Below are 17,976 nucleotides of genomic sequence, written 5' to 3'. Positions count from 1 at the left end.
CTGGCTCCTGCTTGCCTAATGCCTCTCCCGGCTGTGCCTGGTGGGGACACAACTTATATGAGGATGGTCACTAGGTGTCACAGTGATCACAGTCATGTCTCTGAGAACAACTTCTCTATTTCAGGTCATGTTTTCAAATGGTGTTCATTGGTTTTACTGTGAGTTATTGGCCTGAGATTAAAAAAAAAAAAAAGTGGGGAGAGGGGACCAGAAGGAAGGAACATCTGAGCAGACTTGGCCAGGTTGTTTCACGTGTGGTGTTGTCTGCACATGGGTGGCTGGTCCACAGCCTGGCCTGTCAAGGCAGGCTGGGCTGGCTCAGCATTCTATGGCCCTATATGTTCTCAAGCGGCTGCCAGGCGAGCTTAGGTGAGTCCCTGCTCTGGCACCATTCGTAGTGGTACATAGTAGGGAGAGTCTTGGGCCCACATGTGCTGTGGAAATGAAGCCCTAGAGGCCCTTTTATCCTTCATGCTGCTGGCCTCGGAGCTTTAGGGATCTAGGCCTCTCATTGAGACTTCCATTTGTTTCTGTCTATGTGCTGCTGGTTTCTGGGTAAACTGCAGAGTGTCCTTGAGATGTGAGGCCTGTGAGAACTGAGCATGGGGTGTGGGGGTGGGGCGATCAGAGCTTCAGGGATGGCAGGACAACTGGTAGAAGGGTGGAGCCTGGCCAGGAGGCTGGGAGGAGAGAAGGGCTTTGGGGGCAGGCAGAGTCTGCAGGTAGCTGGTAAGATATTAGAGTATGCCTACCTCTGTGAAGCTGGGTGACCAGGGGTGACCTTGTTCAAGCCTAGACAGTTCCAGTTCATGTCTTTGGTATGTGACACCCCTACTTCCTAGAGACAGAAGGCTCTAAGAAAACAAAATATTCTTTAAACTTTGAGTACAGAAAGATCTGGGCTTCCAGAGAAGGAAAGAGCCCCAGAAGGGCAGGCTGAGCTCAAGTCACTGGGTGGGCTGGAGGGCCTGTCTCTGATTCCAGGCAGAGCATCAGAGAGCTCCAAAGGCTGAGCTGAACACAAGACAGGGGGCAGGTGGAGATGGGCCTCGGGTGGAAAGGCCTTGTCTGGGGCTTGCTTATAGTTTCAGAGGCTTAGTCCATTATCATGATGGTGGGACATGGTGGCACCAAGTAGACTTGGTGCTAGAGAAGGAGCTGAGAGTTCTGTGTCTGGCTCCACAGGCAGCAGGAAGAGAGAGATACTGCGCCTGGCTTGGGCTTTTGAAATTTCAAAGCCTGTCTGCAGTAACACATTTCTTCCAACAAGGCCAGGGCGCCTAATCCTTCTCAAGTAGTGCCATTCCCTGATGACTAAGCATTCAAATATATGATCCTGTCGGGCCATTCTTATTCAAACCGCCATAGGCCATAGGCCTGCAGGGAGTGCAGACCCTGTGTCAGTTCCCTTCTCCCAGCCTGGGCAGGGTCCTGGCACAGACCCAATGACTCGCTTGCATGTCCCTCTCTGTGGTAGACAGTGGCACCGAGTCCATCATATTTACCCTGAAAAACAATGGCCATATATAGAATTGAGGAGGAGAGGTCCAAGGCTGCACGTGGGCATCTGTTGTTGAGCAACCATGGGTGCAGCCTACTGAGACGCTTCTTTTTATCCTACCCACTCTCAGGCAGGCATGGGCACCTCTTGTCTCTTGCTGTGCCATAAGACACATGAGGTCTCACAGTGTGTTATCCCCTCATCCTGTTCTCATTTGCCTCAAACCCAGTGCAGGAACCCTCTAAAACCTTCCCAGCCCTCTTCCTCTCTGTGTTGCTCTTATCTCTTGCTGGTGGTGAGAGAGAGTCCTGTGAGGTCCCCCAACAGAGCATACAGGAGACCCCATACATACTCCGTAGCCTGGACTTACCCCTGACAGCTGTGAAAGCAGGCCTGTTAGCTCCATGCTCTGTAAGCCCCAGGGTTATGCAGCTCAAGGCCAAGTAAAAATGTCCCTAAACCATGCTGGATTGAACCGAGACAACTTGTTTCTGAACTGATGCGTCATGGGTAGTTTTTAGTTATTGTCTCCTCTTGAGAATAGGATTGTTCAATATAGAAACAGCTCTGGGGGTATTTTAGCCTTTGATATCAGGATTCAGTGGAGGTGGGTGTGGGGCTAGTGGTCCATGGTTAGAGCTGGCCTGTGGGAAGCTGGGATGGGGATGAACCTTAGCCATCTTGGCTAGCTATAGGAAACACTGGGTGTGGGAGCTTCCTGGTCCCAGGAGGGCTAACTCCCTGAGGAGGCCTGTTCCCGTGAGCCTCGTCAATATTTGAATACTGTGGTGCAGAGAACAGATGTGAGGATCTGTCTGCTCCAGGCTGGAGCCCCTTTTAAGTATCTGTCCTAGACTCTCCTCCTGAGCTTTTGCATCTGCCATGCTTGAGAAGTCCTTGTTGAGAAGTCAACCCACAAGTAGTTCATGGTTTGAACCAAAGTGTTGTGCAGAAAACTCACCTCGCTGCAGGGGCAAGCGGGATATCCAGGGAGACCAGGCTGGGACTGGTTGAAACCATCGTGCCTCTGGCTGGCCTGGTCTACTCACCCAGTGCTCTGGGGAGCAGCAAGAGCCTGGGAGTATCTATCCTGGCACAGTAGAGATGGGGCCAAGTTTGTTCATCAGATGCCCCAGGTAGAGACACTGCCCATGATATATTGGGAGCCATCTAGGGATATGCAGAACTGTCAACATAGAGTCTTGGATGCTCCCCTGAGGCTCTGCACCAAGTCCTGCCAAACAGCAGTGTGGCCTTAGTGTTGACATAGAATGACAAACACTGGCTGATTTGTCCAGAGACTGGAACTGCCTACTCTGGTCATCTGGAGCCAATCCAGGAGAAATATGGAGGATGGGAGCTGATGGCCATGGTCACTTGAGTCTGGAATCCAGGAAGGCCAGCCACAGCAGTCCATCTGTCACTCTGCCCAGTCTGACAATAGCCAGGACTGAGTCCCCAATCCACAGCCCCTTTTCCTCCAAAAGTAGACTGAGATTCCCTCCCCCAACACACAGTATCTTGCAGATCCCTCCTGTTTATCTCCCCACCTCTCCATTTGAAAACTGAATTACTTAACAAAACACTGCATTTTCCCACCCCAGCCTTAGAAACCATACAGGATAAACTAAATCCGTCAATTCCATTGTAGCTTGCTTCAGGTCCAGTAACACACGGCTTGGACTGAACTCTGGCCAGGGTGTGGCCAGCATTTATGCACTATCCTACCCCTCGGGGCAAGAGTACCAGCCCTTCTAGAAAAGTTATAAGGGTTCAGATTTCCCAAACCTCTAGACTAGCTAACTCATGAGCCAGTGCTGTATGTGGGAGCACCCCCTTCCTGGGACTGTGTTTAGGAGAGGGGGAGCTAGGGGCTGGAGTACAGACCTGCTGTGCTAGTGTGGCTTTGCCAAGTGACCTTGGGGAAGTCTGAGTTCTTCCTTGCCAGTTGTAGCTCACAGAAAGGCCCTAGGTTAAGACAGAATAGCAGCACACACTGTAGCCCAGGCTGGCCCTGGGTCACTGGGTTACTCCACCCCTCTAAACTCTGCCAGATGTCGCATTCTGTCTGTTGCCCACGTGACCCCAGACAGATTCAGGACAGTAGGGCTAGAGCTGCTTTAGTGGTGGTCCAGTAAGGGTGTTTCCCATGTCCCTAGGGAAAGTGAACTGGTAGAAAAGAGGCATGGCGTCTCCCCAAATCCGTATCAACCCCAAGACAGACTAATATCCCCTCTGACCTGGTCCAAAGCAGCCATCTGGGATCCAGAATTGGCCTCAGACCTACAAAACAATGTATCTTTTTGCACTTGGAAAACCTCTCGTGGCCTTGGTGGCCAGCCCAGGCTGAGCCTGGCTCCATTCCAGGACCCCATGGCTGACTTTCAGTGGGTTTCCCTGCCTCAACCAGTGGGGATCCCAAAGGCCTGGTGTTTGAAACCCAAGCAGTGTGCTTTGTGATTTTTTTTTTTTTTTTTTGGTTTGGTTTTCTGTTTTTCTTTTTTCTCTTTTTCCGAAGTATGCTATTAGAGACAAAACCCTTCTCCCTGAAGTTTGGGGCTTGCCCTGGCGCCTCTGCCTCCTCAGCGAATGCCATGAAAGCCTACACACGAACTCTGGGGGTGCCACCCCATTCTCGTTCTCCCAGGCCAGGCTGGCCTCCCTCGCCAACTGCTGGCTGTGTCTGTCCCTCCCTGCACACTGATGACTTTTGCTTACATGTGGTGGTGTGATCGGTGTGCTGTTTTGCCTAACCCTGTGGTCTTGTGTCCTCTGTTCTTCCCTTACAGGGTCAGCCCTGAAGCGTCTCTGCCTAGGCAAAGAACACAGCAGTAGTAATTATCTGGGTTTTGTTTTTTTTTTACCCCCTTTGTCCCCTCTCATCGCATGGGCTTTGTCGTGGCTAGTGCACATCAGGGCCTCCCGAGAAAGTGTGACCTGTCTGCCCCTGACCCACAGGGCTCTGCTTCGCTTCTGCCTGTCTGGATAGCTGCTCCCTCCCAGCTCCTCTTTGTGTCTCCATGGTTCCTAGAGTTTGTGCCATCTTGCCAGTCACCTCTTAATAGGCCTGTCCTCCGCATCATTGTTTCTTTGAAGTTTTAACTATGAGTGCTTCCTGAGGAGAGATACCAAGACTGGATGGGTATTAGTCAATCTGGGCCACTCCCACACACCCCTTTGCTCCTTTGCTCTTTTGCTCTTTTTTGCCTTTTTTTTTAAATATATATAATCCTCCCCCCCCCCAGCTGAAAACCTCATGTAGCAATAGCTGTGTGTTGAGTCTCATCACTAACGTGTAATCCTTTGTTTATGCTTTCCCATTGCTGGCCACTAAAGTTCACTACCTTTTGGAACAGCTTGTTTGAAGAGATGGTCATTAGCTGCTTGGGTTTTTTGGTGAGGTGTATAAACATTTTAAATTGGCTTATTCAAAATTGCTAGGTGAAATTACGTGCATGGGTAGGGGGAGGAGGGGAGGAGGCAATTCAATAAGTCCTGTGTTGTCCACAAAAACGGCCTTTCATAGAAGCAGCCAAGCTCTCTAGCCTGCAGAGCGAATCCTGGCTTCCTGCCTCTCAGTTTCACCAAGCTGTGGCCTGGAGGGTGTGGAGCCCACCCGAGGGACTCTAGGTGTGGTATCTTTCATTACCACCTTTCCACATGATCAGATGAGAAAAGGCACCATTTCCTTGTCTTAAGTTCCAACTATTAAGCAACCAAAATACACAGGAACACAATGAATAGTCTGCTCAGGGGGTGCTGGAAGGCTGGTGGTGGCACTTGGGTACTGAGCATTTCTGCAAAGTAGGCCAGAGACTGCCCCGGGGATCTGACCATGTCCCTGGGATGCCAGTGCCCATGTGTATCTGGCTGTGCCATGAATTCCCCATGCTCTCATATATATGAGTCTAGTGGGATATGCAGTGGTGGACTCTTAATGGAGACTGCCAACTGCTTGGGGTCTTCTTCCCTGGCCAGGCTTAAGAAACAAGTGAGGCTGCCTGGCACAGCCCAGTCACCCATAGCCTACACAGTATCTCATGGTGTCTAACACCAGGCAGCAAGGCCCACTGATGCAGACCACCTCTTGAAGCAAGGTGTTGCTTGGCCAGAGTGAAGCCATTGATTATCCCAGCCATCATGTGAGTGACTGCGGCCAGCCTGTCAGTGGTGCTGAGTGAGTGCGTGACGTCACCAATCCTGGCCTATGTGACTCCCCAGGGTCTTCCACCAGCAGCCTGGCCCCAGGCCCTGAGCCAGGTCCCCAGCCCACCCTGCACGTCCAGGCACAGGTGAACAACAGCAACAACAAGAAAGGCACCTTCACGGATGATCTGCACAAGCTGGTGGACGAGTGGACAACAAAGACGATGGGGGCAGCGCAGCTGAAGCCCACGCTCAACCAGCTGAAGCAGACACAGAAGCTGCATGACATGGAGGCCTCTGGCGAGGCACGGGCTGTGAGTGAGCATGGGCACAGGCTCTACTGGGAGGGACACGGTAGCTGTGGCCCTGAGCTAGTGATGGAATCTTATGTGCCCGATGGCCATCATGCTAAGTACTTCATGATCAGGGTCCATCTTCTCCAAAAGAATTGAGCCTTCCTGGGTGGTGGTGGTGCGCACCCTTGATCCCAGCACAGAATGCAGAGGCAGGCGGATCTTTGAGTTTGAGACCAGCCTGATCTACAGAGTGAGTTCCAAGACAGCCATGGCTATGCAGAAAAACCCTGACTCAAAAAAACAAACAAACAAAAAATTAGGCCTCTGTCCCTGTAATGATTGGGAGGTAAAAGTGACTTCCTGTGGTACTTGCGGCCATCAGGGGCCAGGCTGAGCCTGGACTTAGAACTCAGGTACAGCAGAATCCCTGAATTAGCAGCCCCAAGTGGTCAAGACACCCTCATTGTGGACACACATACCGCCATCTGTCTCCAGGCTGTATAAAGGTTAAGTGTTCTACTCCTCACTCCTGAGTGGCAACTACATCCAACTGGAGCCAACATGGGACAGGGCAAGTAGTCACCCTCGCAGGTCTTGGCACACATTGAGATTTTGGGAGAGCTAGCTGTAGGAATGTCCCCACTTTGCCAGCTTTTGGGAGGAATTTCTGGAAGGTTGGTGTTATTTCTACTTTAAATGATTCATGAAGTTCACAGATGAGTCCATCTGGGCTGAAGTATCTTGTGGGTGTTGTTCTTAGTGTGGAAAACACCCCTCTGTGAACTTAGGCTTTGAATCTTCCCAAACACGCAAGGGAATTGGAAGCCTGCAGTGAACATCGCATGCACTGCCTACAGTAGGTGACGCTGGCAGAGCTCATCACATATCTGTCTGTCTCTTGGGGAAGGCTTGCCTTAGGAACCCGGTTTCTTTTCCACTTCTAACACCATTTGGGTGTTCTGTCTTGATAGTCTTGGTAAATTCTGCTTTCCTGGTAACTGCCACCTCATCCCTAAATTTGCTTAAACTTTCAAATCAGTTGCCATTTAATCACTGCAATGCCCTGTGTTGCTGTTTGCATGATCCCAAGCTATGTCATTCCTGGTATTGGCAATTTATGCCTCCCCACTTCTCTCTGCGTCTCTCTCTGTCTCAGTTCCCCTCTGTGTGCCTGTCCTTCCTTCCCCTCCTGCCTTTTGTTCTTATATCTAAAGGCTTTTTTCATTTCACGAGCCATTTTAAAGAACTATATTATCTTTGATGATGTTCTTTGTTACCTATTTCATTCATTTCTAATCCTTATATTTCTTTCTCTCTCTGGCTTAATGATCTCTAGAAAGATTCTTACGTTTGACTGTGAGTCAATGGCAGAGTGTTTTCCTAATGTTAGTAAGGACCCTGGTTTGGGCCCCCAGTATTAGAGTGAAAAAGAAAAACTTCTTAAATTGGATAGGCCACTGAATTCTAGCCTTTCTAGCTCTTACAAAGGACCTAAGTTCAGTTCCCAGCACCTATGTCTCAAGGCTCACAACTGCTTTTAACTCCAGCTGCAGAGCATCCAGGGCCCTCATGTCCTCATGGACACCTCCAGAGACACACATACACATAAATGAAGATAAATAAAAATGTAAAGAGTTTACAGTTCTTGGGGCTGGAGAGATGGCCCAGTGCTTAAGAGCCCTGGCTGTTCTTCCAAAGGACCCAGGTTCAATTCCTAGCTGCCCCATGGCAGCTCATAACTGTCTGTAATTTCAGTTCTGGGGATCTTACACCCTCACACAGGCATACATGCAGGCACAACACTAATGTACATACAATAAAAATAAATAAATCACTTTTTAAAGTTTATAGTTCTCAGGCAAATGCTTCGGTGGTGCATCTTACTTATACAGTGTCTTCTAGTTTCCTGTTTTCTTCTCCCCACAGCTCTGCTCCTTAGTTCCTTGTCTTGCCTTTCGAGATTTTAATATTATATGAGAGACATTGTTTTGGAAAAATTGTTTGTAAAAATAATTTGAAATCTTGAATTTTTTTGTTGTCTTGATTTGCCTTTGAGCACATTTTTTTATTGTTAACAGGCATCTTCTATAGAGTGCCTGGTCAAGATGATTAACCATTTAAAAGTTATCTTTTTATTACTGATTTGTGGGACTCTGTTATAGCTGTTTTGTCTTATGTTACATATATATTCTACCAAAGTGTGCTCTGTCTCTCTCTCTCTCTCTCTCTCTCTCTCTCTCTCTCTCTCTCTCACTCTCTTATTGTATGTATGCACATGTTTATGTGTGGACAAGTTTATGAAGCCAAGTGTCAGCATTTAGTGTTTTCTCTATCCCTTCTTACCTTCCCTGTTTTGAGACAGGGTCTCTCTATTACTGAGCCTGCTGCTCACCAGTTAGCTAGATTGCCTGACCAGTAAGCTCCAGGCATCCTCCTGTCTTTGCCCCTCCCCAGTGCTGGGGTTACAGACACATGGCACCACACCAGGCTACAGGCACTAGGAGTCTGAGCTCAGCTCCTCACACTTACACACAGATCCCCAGCACCCTCTTTTACTTTCCTAGTGGTGAGCATGAAACAGAAGACGTTTAGTTTGATTTTTTTTTTTCTGAAAGTTTTGCTGTTTTAGCTGTTATGTGAGCCATAAGGTACTCCTTGTGGTACCTTCCTTTCTGGTCTGAACTGCATGCAAACAGCCCTCTCATTGCCTTACTGCAGCTTCATAAAAAGCTTATTATTTGGTGGGATAGGACATCTACTGTTGAACTTCAAGAGTCTCTTGATCTTTCTGGGTCCTAAATATTTGCAGGTCTCAGATAACCCACTGGAATTTCTCTTGGCAGTAGATTGAGTCTGTCAATGAACTGAGTAGGTTTACCATATCACCAGTCTTCAGTGTTCCATGGACTTGGCATCTGTTTCTTTACATCTCTGTAGAATGTTAATCTCTCTCATTAAGTCCATCCCAAGGTGGTTGACAATTGGGAGTGCTTTTATTAACTGTGCAGTCCTGGAAACTGTGTGTCCCAGTTGTGTGTTTCTAGTACGTGGAAATGTGACCAATTCTGGTGCCTAGAGACCTATGGTCCTGCAAAATTTGCTTGTTCAGCCTTTCCTGTGGGTTTCTCTACACATAATCTTGTCATCTGCAATTATACAGTTTTTCTTTTCTTGTCTCACTTTGGCTGGGTCCCCTTGCAGTGTTGACCAGAAGCATGAAGGAGCCTTGTGGGGGGGGGGGCTCCTAACGTTGCCCCCTTTGCAGGTATGGCTCCTGGCAGCAAGGCAGCCTTTGCTGCTGAGCATGCCTTCTGTAAAGGGCGTGGGAGTTGGCAAGTCTCCATCCTGCCTTGTGTGGAGAACACTGGACAGGGTTATATTGTCATAAGTGTTTGTGGTTCAGAGGATAGAAGCCAGGGCCTTATACATGCTAGTCAAGTGCTCGCCAGGGAACTCTGGCATATCCCTTCCAGTGTGGCTTCTCCTGGAATAAGGTGGAATGTCTCTGAGAGGCATCAGAGTCCACTGGACTATGGTGCTAAACCTTTTATAGTTACTGTCTTGGATTTCCCAACTATTTTGTTTAGGTGCTGCAGGCTGCTAGTTCTTAATCTCTCTCGCTGTTGTCACATCCAGTCCCGCCATCAGAGCTGCTGTTTCTGGAAGCCATCGACTGCTCCTTCCTCTGCCTCTAAGGCTGAGAGCATGGTGTGCTGCCCCAGAGTCCCACTCCCACACGCCTTCTGGGCTCCTATAGGTGCATAGTGTTACTAGGCCATCGAACCAGACAGACACCATGGTGTCAGCTGGGTGAAGTGTGACTTGCTCATGCACCCTTCCACACCCTGCAGTCTCTTCTCCAAACCCACTATGGCTTGTGGACAGCTGGAGCCTGTGGCCCACAGGTGCCTAGACCTCAATGTAGCAGGCAGGGGAGGGAGGTCAGCTGTTTCCCACACCAACACTTGGACTACACAAGGAGACCAACTGACTGCAGCTGCTGTGCCTTCCTCTTTGTTTCTGTCTCATAGACAACTGTGCCTCGAGCAGGAGTGGGGATACCGTGTTTGGCCCCAGCACCTGGCCCTCTGTCCACCACAGCCATTCCTGGAGCCACCCCAGCCCTGCCTGTGCCCATACCAGGTACTGTCCACGCCAGCCTCTCAGGCCTTCCCTGTGCACCGCCTCTGAGTCGGTATGGAGGCCTGCTCCCTGTTCCTGTGTCCTGGGGGCCCTGGGTGGCCTCAGGGAACCCACAGGGGGCTTGGAGCAGTCAGAGCCCCACTAAGGTCCCTCTGCTACCAGGGTTCCTTCGGCCGCCTGTTATCAGCATGCCAGGCCCCCGGCTGCATGCCACGTAGCCCTCCGCCCTGCCCTGGCCCAGCTGGATCACTCTGAAGTGTGTGGAAGAGCCCAATTGTGGTTTGGCCTCCTCATGGCTCCTCCACATGGGTACAGGGCACAGAGCCCCATCCCAGGGGACATGAGAGGGCAGCAAGACCCTTCCCCTGCTGCCTCAGACCCCATCACTCTTAGGTCCCTGCAGTCTACACAGGCAGTGTCTTCACACCCATTGCCTGCCCTTCACTGAGGATTAGAACCTCACCATCCCCTGCAGCAGCCCAGTGCCTTGAATTCCAGCCTTTCTGTTTCCTGATGGAAAGACATGTTTAAAAAGGCCATTGGTCAGCAAAGGTGACTTTCATTTCAGTTGTCATGTGCATGGCTGTGTCCACTGTGTCATGTTGTAGAGATGGGAATGAGGTACAGATAAGAGGCTGATGGTTAGTTCTCATGTAAACGCCTTCTTTAAAAAAACAAAAAACAAAAAAACAAAAAAAACAGAAACTAAAGTGAACCTTGACAATGTGACCCGAAAATGCTGGATGAGCTCGGCATTTGATAGGGCAAGGTCACCCTGGGCTCCTTCAGTAACAGAGCCACAGGGCCCACCTGAAGTTGTTCTCCCTGTGAGGAGTGTCAGCAGCTTTGTTGAGCCATGAGGATCCTGCCAAGAAACAAACTGGTGAATGCCCTGATAGCCAGCAGGCTGTTAGGAGCGCCATGCAGACAAACACCACCATTCAGCTCAGGGGCCCCCACTCATTCCCTTGTCCATGGTTTTCACAAAGACCTGTGCTCTGCCCATGCTACCCTGCAAATTCCTCTCCAGGCCATCCTCAGGCCTGCCTACTGAGGGGTGGAACATTTCTGGAGGTTTCCATGACACTTGTCCTGGGGGGAGATGAAAGTCCCCTGACTCCCTCTGGGCAAATGTTTTATGCCTCCGATTGGAGGGTGAACTGCCTGGGGTGACTCCGATGTGAACTGTACAGTTAAGCTGTACTCCTGAGAACCAGCTAAATTATTTTGGTTTAAATACACTATTCCATCAATTCAGTTAGAATTGAATTTTCAGGGGGCTGAGCAGAGTCTTCTGCCAGACCACAATACTGCAATAAGAGATTTCTGTTCTCTGTGTCTGGTCTGAAAACCACACAGGCCCACTTCCTAGTGAGGTGGAACCTGCCTTCTCTCACTCCTGTCTCGCCCAAGTCCTTTCCCACCATGACACTAGCGGCATGGGATCCCTAAGAGACTGTATGTGTGAAGGAGAAAAATAAACGTTTGCTTGAAAATACTGTGAGATGACAGCTTTTTTTCTTGCCCTCTACCAAAGCCTAACTGACTGGCCTTATAAAAGACAGGTGTGGGTTGCCTAGGTGGGCCTGTCCTGGCCTCTGCTTGGAGCCAGCAGCCATGAGTCCTGTACCCCGGAGGGTGGAGCTCATAGGGCTAGGAGACAAGAGCCAAGCCTCTGGAGTTGCCAGTCTGCACCTGCTGGGTGTGGCCCAGGCCTGTTATCACCAGGTTGTTATCTGGAGCCTGGCATTGCAGCCTACTCTGCAGGCTGTTGGCTGGGCCGCAAGCCACTCTGCATCTGCATTGCTTTCAGAAGTGTAGGTAGAAAGGGTACATCTCACAGAAAACGGACTGCATTTCCAGTCCCGTCATAGCTGGTACTAGGTCCTAGAAAACCCAGTTTGTGTGAGTCATAGGAACTCCTTGTTGCCCCTTCCTCATGGTTGGTGGGGCTTCAGGCTCTTGGGCTTCTTGGGTAGAGTTGGGCAAGGGTCAAATGAGAGGCACCAGCTTTTCAGGGAGCTGAGGCCATTATGAAAGGGGATGGTTTAGGGAGAAGGCTTGTGCTATGGTGGTCCAACAAGCCCTTCATAGACAGCCTTGTGTGTGTGCTCACATGGCCCTGACAACATGGGGTCCATTCTGCTAGACGTGGCTGTCTCAAGATACAGCACTCGGCTTTATGCCTCTTCGAAGACCCCCGAAGCTGTGTTACTGTGCCTCATCTTGGCACTGATCCTATTCAGAAGCAGAAATTGAAGATCACTGTTTTCTCCCAGGACCCCAAAACCAGCTCAGTCCAGGATGGCCCAGTGGAACAGGGGTGAGGCCTTGTCTTTCTGGTAGTAAGTGGTCATTGCTGAGTGTCTGGCTGTTCTTAGAGGAAGAGATCCAGGTGATAGTCAGCCATGCTCTGTGCAGAGAACAGGACTCTGTACAATGCAGTCTCATCCTGGCATGGCTGTGGCCCACCATTCCACCTTGTTTTAGTAACTTCTGGGAAGGGGCCAGGTGCCTAGGCAGGGCTGTGTGCACGGGCATCAGGGCCCAGCCTTGGGTGACAGGCCAGTGCCTCGGAGGTCTGTAGTGAGCTGTGGCCATTTTGTTTTCTAGATCCTGAGAGTGAAAAACCCGACTGAGCCGGCCTCTACGCCAGGCCCACACTGCATCATCCAGGCGAAGAAGTGACAGACTCCAGGGCAGCCACTCCTCTAGTCCACTCACGCTGTTTTGTAACCACTTTCTAACCATTTTTTTATTCACAATTGGAAACACAAATGTAATGCAAGAATAAAACATATTTTGGGGGAGACAGGACTTGGGTATTTCAAACTTCCTCCTTTCCAGTGGCCCCTCTGGGCAGGCAGGAGATAGATGAAAAGGGTCGGGGAGGGTTCAGCCCATTCCCTGCAAGGCCCTGAAGGCTCATTGCCCAGTGTCCCTTCTCAGGCACAGACTCAAGGTCCCTTTTGCTTTCTCAGCTCCATGTCACATGGTCTTTTCTCTGGCCCAGGGAGACCAGTCATATGTCCCCATGAAAGGAAGAGCATCACTGAGGTCTGAAAGTGAGCCTCCTTTCCAGGACTTGTGGGTACCATCAGGAAAGGAACCAGCCACCGTGGGGCCTGGAGCCTCCTGGGGGTGGAGGGCAGGACCACCAGCTCCAGGAAGAGCTATACTCCCCCATGGTGGGGAATGTCAAAAGTGTGCAGGGAAACAGTCTGAGGAGGTAGCCCATCCGTAAACTGCTTGACCTGAGTTCAAGCTTCAGAACATATACAAAAGGTCAGGAATTTGGCCCACACTTGCAATCCCAGTACTATGGAGGCAGAAACAAGGTCTGTGGAACTGGCTGGACAGCCACTCTAGCCTACTTGGAAAGTTCCAAGCCAGGGAGAGATCCTGCCTCTGACAGATAAGCAGGCTCGGTGGGTAACATACTTGCTTACACAAGCTTATGTACCGGAGTACAGATTCCAAGTTTACCATCACACACATGTGTGTGTGCGCGCATGCACATGCACCATATATACAAGAAGAATGGAGGAGAGCACTTAAGGAACTGCATCTGACGTCGTGCTCTGGCCTCCACACACATGAACTCGTGTGCCCTCAAAGAAATGCTGACAACCTCTGAGATGCCTTGACAGGAAACCATGTTGTGGGAATAATTACAGTAGCCTAGCCCTGCCCACAGTAATGAGGCTAGGACAGAGCTCCTAGGATTTTGAACATCAAAACATGACAAAGCTGGGTCTGGGTGTTGTTCATCTCCAGCTGCAGTTCACCGTGTGCTCCAGCTGTGCATGGGAGCCAGTGTTAGTAGCTGCAGTGTATCTGCAGCCAAGCGTGGAAGCGTATGTTCAAGATACCTGGCCTTTGTTACCACTAAAGGCCACAGATACTGCTGTGATATTAAGGGGGTTTCTGACATCTCTAGATGTCAGTCATACCCATCATGACCAAGCACTCAACCCCTGAAATGTAAAGTGTGTCTTGTTGGAGATCTGGTTGATTCTCTGGGACCAAGAAAAACTAGACATATAGAGCTTCATATTCCCCCAAGATCCCCAGCAGTCAAGATCATGAGACTACATCTGTTTCAAGCACGCAAATAATTTGGTGGCCTAGAATGGGAGTCCAGCCTTGACTTGTAGGAAGCAAGCAAGTGGTACCTTAGTCATTCAGGGTCGCCATATAAAATACCATAGACTGGTTAGCTAACTTGTGTATCGCTCACAGTTCCAGAGGCTAGGATACCCAAGATCAAGTGCCTACCCAGCAGCTAAATTATAGAGCTGCTCTCTTGGTTTGTACATAGTACCCATCATGCTCTGTGCCCCTATGACCTCTCTGCACAGAAAGATTGCATCTGTGCTCCTTGTAGGATATTAGTTTTAGAAGATGAGGGCCCAAATCTTTTTTTTTTTTAATTAAAAATGTAGCAACAGCTGAGCGTTGGTGGCACATGCCTTTAATCCCAGCACACTCGGGAGGCAGAGGCAGGCAGATCTCTGTGAGTTCCAGGCTAGCCTGGTCTACAAGAGCGAGTGCCAGGATAGGCTCCAAAGCTACACAGAAAAACACTGTCTTGAAAGAAAAAAAAAATTGTAGCAACATAATAGCATCAGTTGATCACTCTTTCCCAGGACCATGTAAAAGTAGTTCAAGGATCCCAGTCTCATGATTGCATTTGATCTTCATAAAGTTCCCATCTCCCTGGCTCAGAGGTTAAGAGCACTGACTGCTCTTCCAGAGGTCCTGAGTTCAATTCCCAGCAACCACATGGTGGCTCACAACCATCTGTAATGAGATCTGGTGCCCTCTTCTGGCGTGCAGACAGACATGGAGGCAGACTGTTATATACATAATAAATAAATAAATAAATCTTTTTTTTTTAAAAAAAAAAAAAACAAGTTCCCATCTCCCCATGCATTCACATAGTGACTGGGTCTTCAGTGTCGGAACTTAGAGGGATACAGCTCTCAGTATATAGAATATGCCTCACTGATTCACATGGTGACTGGGTCAGAATTTAGAGGGATACAGCTCTCAGTATATAGAATATGCCTTACTGATATTGGCACTCAGTACTCTCTAAGGTGGAAACTACCTGTATTTGCTTGTCTCTACTTGAACCATAAAGCTAACAAGTGAACACCCATTCTATAAAGACAATGAGAGGAAGGACAGAAATCCAAAGGCAGAAACTGCGAGCATGAAGGCCTAAGTTTGAGTCTCTATCAGCAGTGCGACAAAAGCTGGACACGCATGTGCCTCTTGTCCCCAACCTCAGCACCGAGGAGGCGGGGACAGCGGATGGCTGGAGCTCAGTGGTCAAGCGGCCTAGGAAAATTGATGAGCTCCAGGTTCAGTGAGACACCTTGTCTCAAAAATAAGATGGAGAACAAGCAGGAAAGACACCCAGCGCCAACCTCTGTCATCCACACGCACACGAATACATGCATGCTTGCATGAATGTGCACAAACAGATACATGTAGCATCATCCACCCATAAACTGAAAGACAAAAAAATTAGATCCGGTATAAGTAATAAAAGTAAATATAAGACAGGAACAATCGGTGATGGCTTTGAAACTGGGACTTAAGAAAGCTCACCAGGTAAACTGAGCAGAAGGGAGGAGGCAACATGAGGTATAAATAACAAGAAGGTGACATCAGGTTGTCCGTGTAAGTTAAAAGCACTACCAAGGAATATCAGGAACAATTTTGCCAACCAATTTGAAAAGTTAGGAGAGGCTAATGTGCTGCTTTCTCAAGAAAAAACAGTCTGAATGGCCCTACATGTATGAAAACAAATTTGTAATTTAAAGCTTCTCAGGGGCCAACAAGAGTTCAGACCTTGAAACCCACATGGTAGAAGGACCAACTCCTGCAGTGTGCCATGACGTATATATCCACAAACACTTTAAAAACGAAAGACAAAACTCACATAAAGAAACCCCTGGCTGTGCGTAGCCTCTCTCATGAATTCCCTATGTGTTTAAGGAAGAAATGACAACTCTACACAAATGTCCAGGTATTTCTGTTACCCTTGCTCTACTTCCTACTTGAGGCAAAGTTTGAAAGGGGCAAGTATCTCTCCTGAACGGAAATACAAAACTCTATAAACAGAATAGCAAATGGAAGACAGCAAACATGGGGAACATAAGGCTTTGTCTTGGATTCATGTCAGGGATTCGTGAAAGGTTCAATTTTCAAAAATCAGTATTAACTAGTTATAATACCAAATAATATGAAACATTCACGGATACATGCCTGGCCACATATACATCTTCAAAAGTCTGGGGAATTGTAATTCACTAAATTAAAAAACTTCATACACTTCCTGCACATTCATGATAACAAGGCTCAAAAAAGCAAGTACGCCAGGCAGTGGTGGTGTATGCCTTTAATGCCAGCTAGGTCTGTTACAGAGAAACCCTGCCTCAGAAAAAAGGAAGAAAGAAAAAGAAAGAAAGAAAGAAAGAAAGAAGGAAAAAAGGAAGGAAGGAAGTGCTGACAGGATAGCTTAGTGTGTGAAGGCACTTGCTGATGAGTCTGACAACTTGAGTTCAAACCTATGGTGGAAGGTGAGGACTAACTCTTAAAATTGTCTTCAGACCTCTAATATATGATGTGGCACATGCCTGCCTATGCCTGTTTATTAGTGTGAATGTGTGCATGCATGTGTGTGTGTGTGTGTGTGTGTGTGTGTGTACATGCTAATAATACAAAATGAAAGTTTAAAATGAAAAATTCTACTCAAAAATCAGTGCTAACTTGGAGTGGGAGTGGTTAACACAGAGACTTAGAACTGGTCAAAACACTGAGAGGCTGAAAATAAGTGACTGTTAAGAGCTCGGCCCTAAATAAGACATCCAAATCATTCCTGCCAAAGAGGGCAGAAAGAATGTAAGAGCTGGAGAGTGGGGAGGGGTGCTGAGAAACTGCCTTGTGGACGTGACATGATCTCACAGCAGCTCTGGTTAACTCACACAAGGTCTAATCAATCAGCAAGGATGTGGGACAGGCTTGTGACGCACCCCCCACCCCCAGCTAAGAAGCCATGAGAAATTAATGGCTGATTAGAGAGGAACAATCATTTTTCTTCAGAGTTCTAAGCACCGCTAAATTGTTCATGATCCAGTAAATGTCTCTCTCTCTCTCTCTCTCTCTCTCTCTCTCTCTCTCTCTCACACACACACACACACACACACACACACACACACACACACACACACAAGACAGTGGAGTAGCCTAATGGTAAAATATTTGTTTAGCATGTGGAAGCCTCATAGATTCATTTCTCAACACTGCAAAAATAAAATAATAAAGAAGAACCCATATGCATTCACACACAAGCAAGCCTCATTATGCACAGTGGGCTCTTGAGGGAAGAATGTTGGGGGAAAGAGGGTTTCAGAGGGCATGGGGGAGGGATAAAAGAGGGCGATGGGGTGAATGTGATCTAAACACTACGTGCATATATGAAACTGTAATTATCAAAAAATAAGCAAAAACTTTGTTAAAAATCAGAGCTTCGAGAATGAAAGAGAAGCCACAGACTGATGACAATTGCCTTGTGTTTAGAACATAATGAACTCTAACAATGGTATTGTGATTGTGCCAGATTTTCTAATGGGCGAAGGATTTAAAGGAACACCCCACCAAAGGAAAGGTGCTGTGTAACAAATGAGCACTCCAGAAGCCTCTCAAGTTGTTAGACACCGGGAAATGCAGCTTAAATCCACAGGGAGATACTGCTGCACACTTCTTGAAACTGAAAACCATACAGACCGGCCATGCCACCTGCTTCGGAGGGCCTGGCTCTCCTCCACTACCGGTCAAAGTGGGGAGAGGCGCAAGGTGGCAGATGTGATTTGTCTC

The 17,976-nt window shown here is 48.5% G+C and overlaps 1 protein-coding gene across 3 annotated transcripts in view; it reads left to right on the top strand.

Annotated features, from left to right (window-relative positions):
* Wnk2 (WNK lysine deficient protein kinase 2) overlaps positions 1–12,725 on the top strand; it is a 109,210-nt gene extending 96,485 nt beyond the window's left edge. For 2 of the 3 annotated variants that reach the window (XM_035441537.1, XM_035441536.1), the window contains 4 exons: positions 4,291–4,335; positions 5,723–5,961; positions 9,975–10,086; positions 12,700–12,725. In XM_035441537.1, coding sequence (XP_035297428.1) covers positions 4,291–4,335; positions 5,723–5,961; positions 9,975–10,086; positions 12,700–12,725 — 422 coding nt within the window. Of the gene's footprint in view, positions 1–4,290; positions 4,336–5,722; positions 5,962–9,974; positions 10,306–12,699 lie in introns of those variants that run through there. The other variant, XM_035441535.1, reaches the window with a different exon arrangement.
* Positions 12,726–17,976: the final 5,251 nt, after the last annotated feature.

This window comes from Cricetulus griseus, chromosome 3 (assembly GCF_003668045.3).
Source record: "Cricetulus griseus strain 17A/GY chromosome 3, alternate assembly CriGri-PICRH-1.0, whole genome shotgun sequence".
NCBI lineage: Eukaryota > Metazoa > Chordata > Mammalia > Rodentia > Cricetidae > Cricetulus > Cricetulus griseus.
The sequence above is the reverse complement of the archived record's forward strand: the minus strand, read 5'-3'. Positions and strand labels throughout refer to the sequence as shown.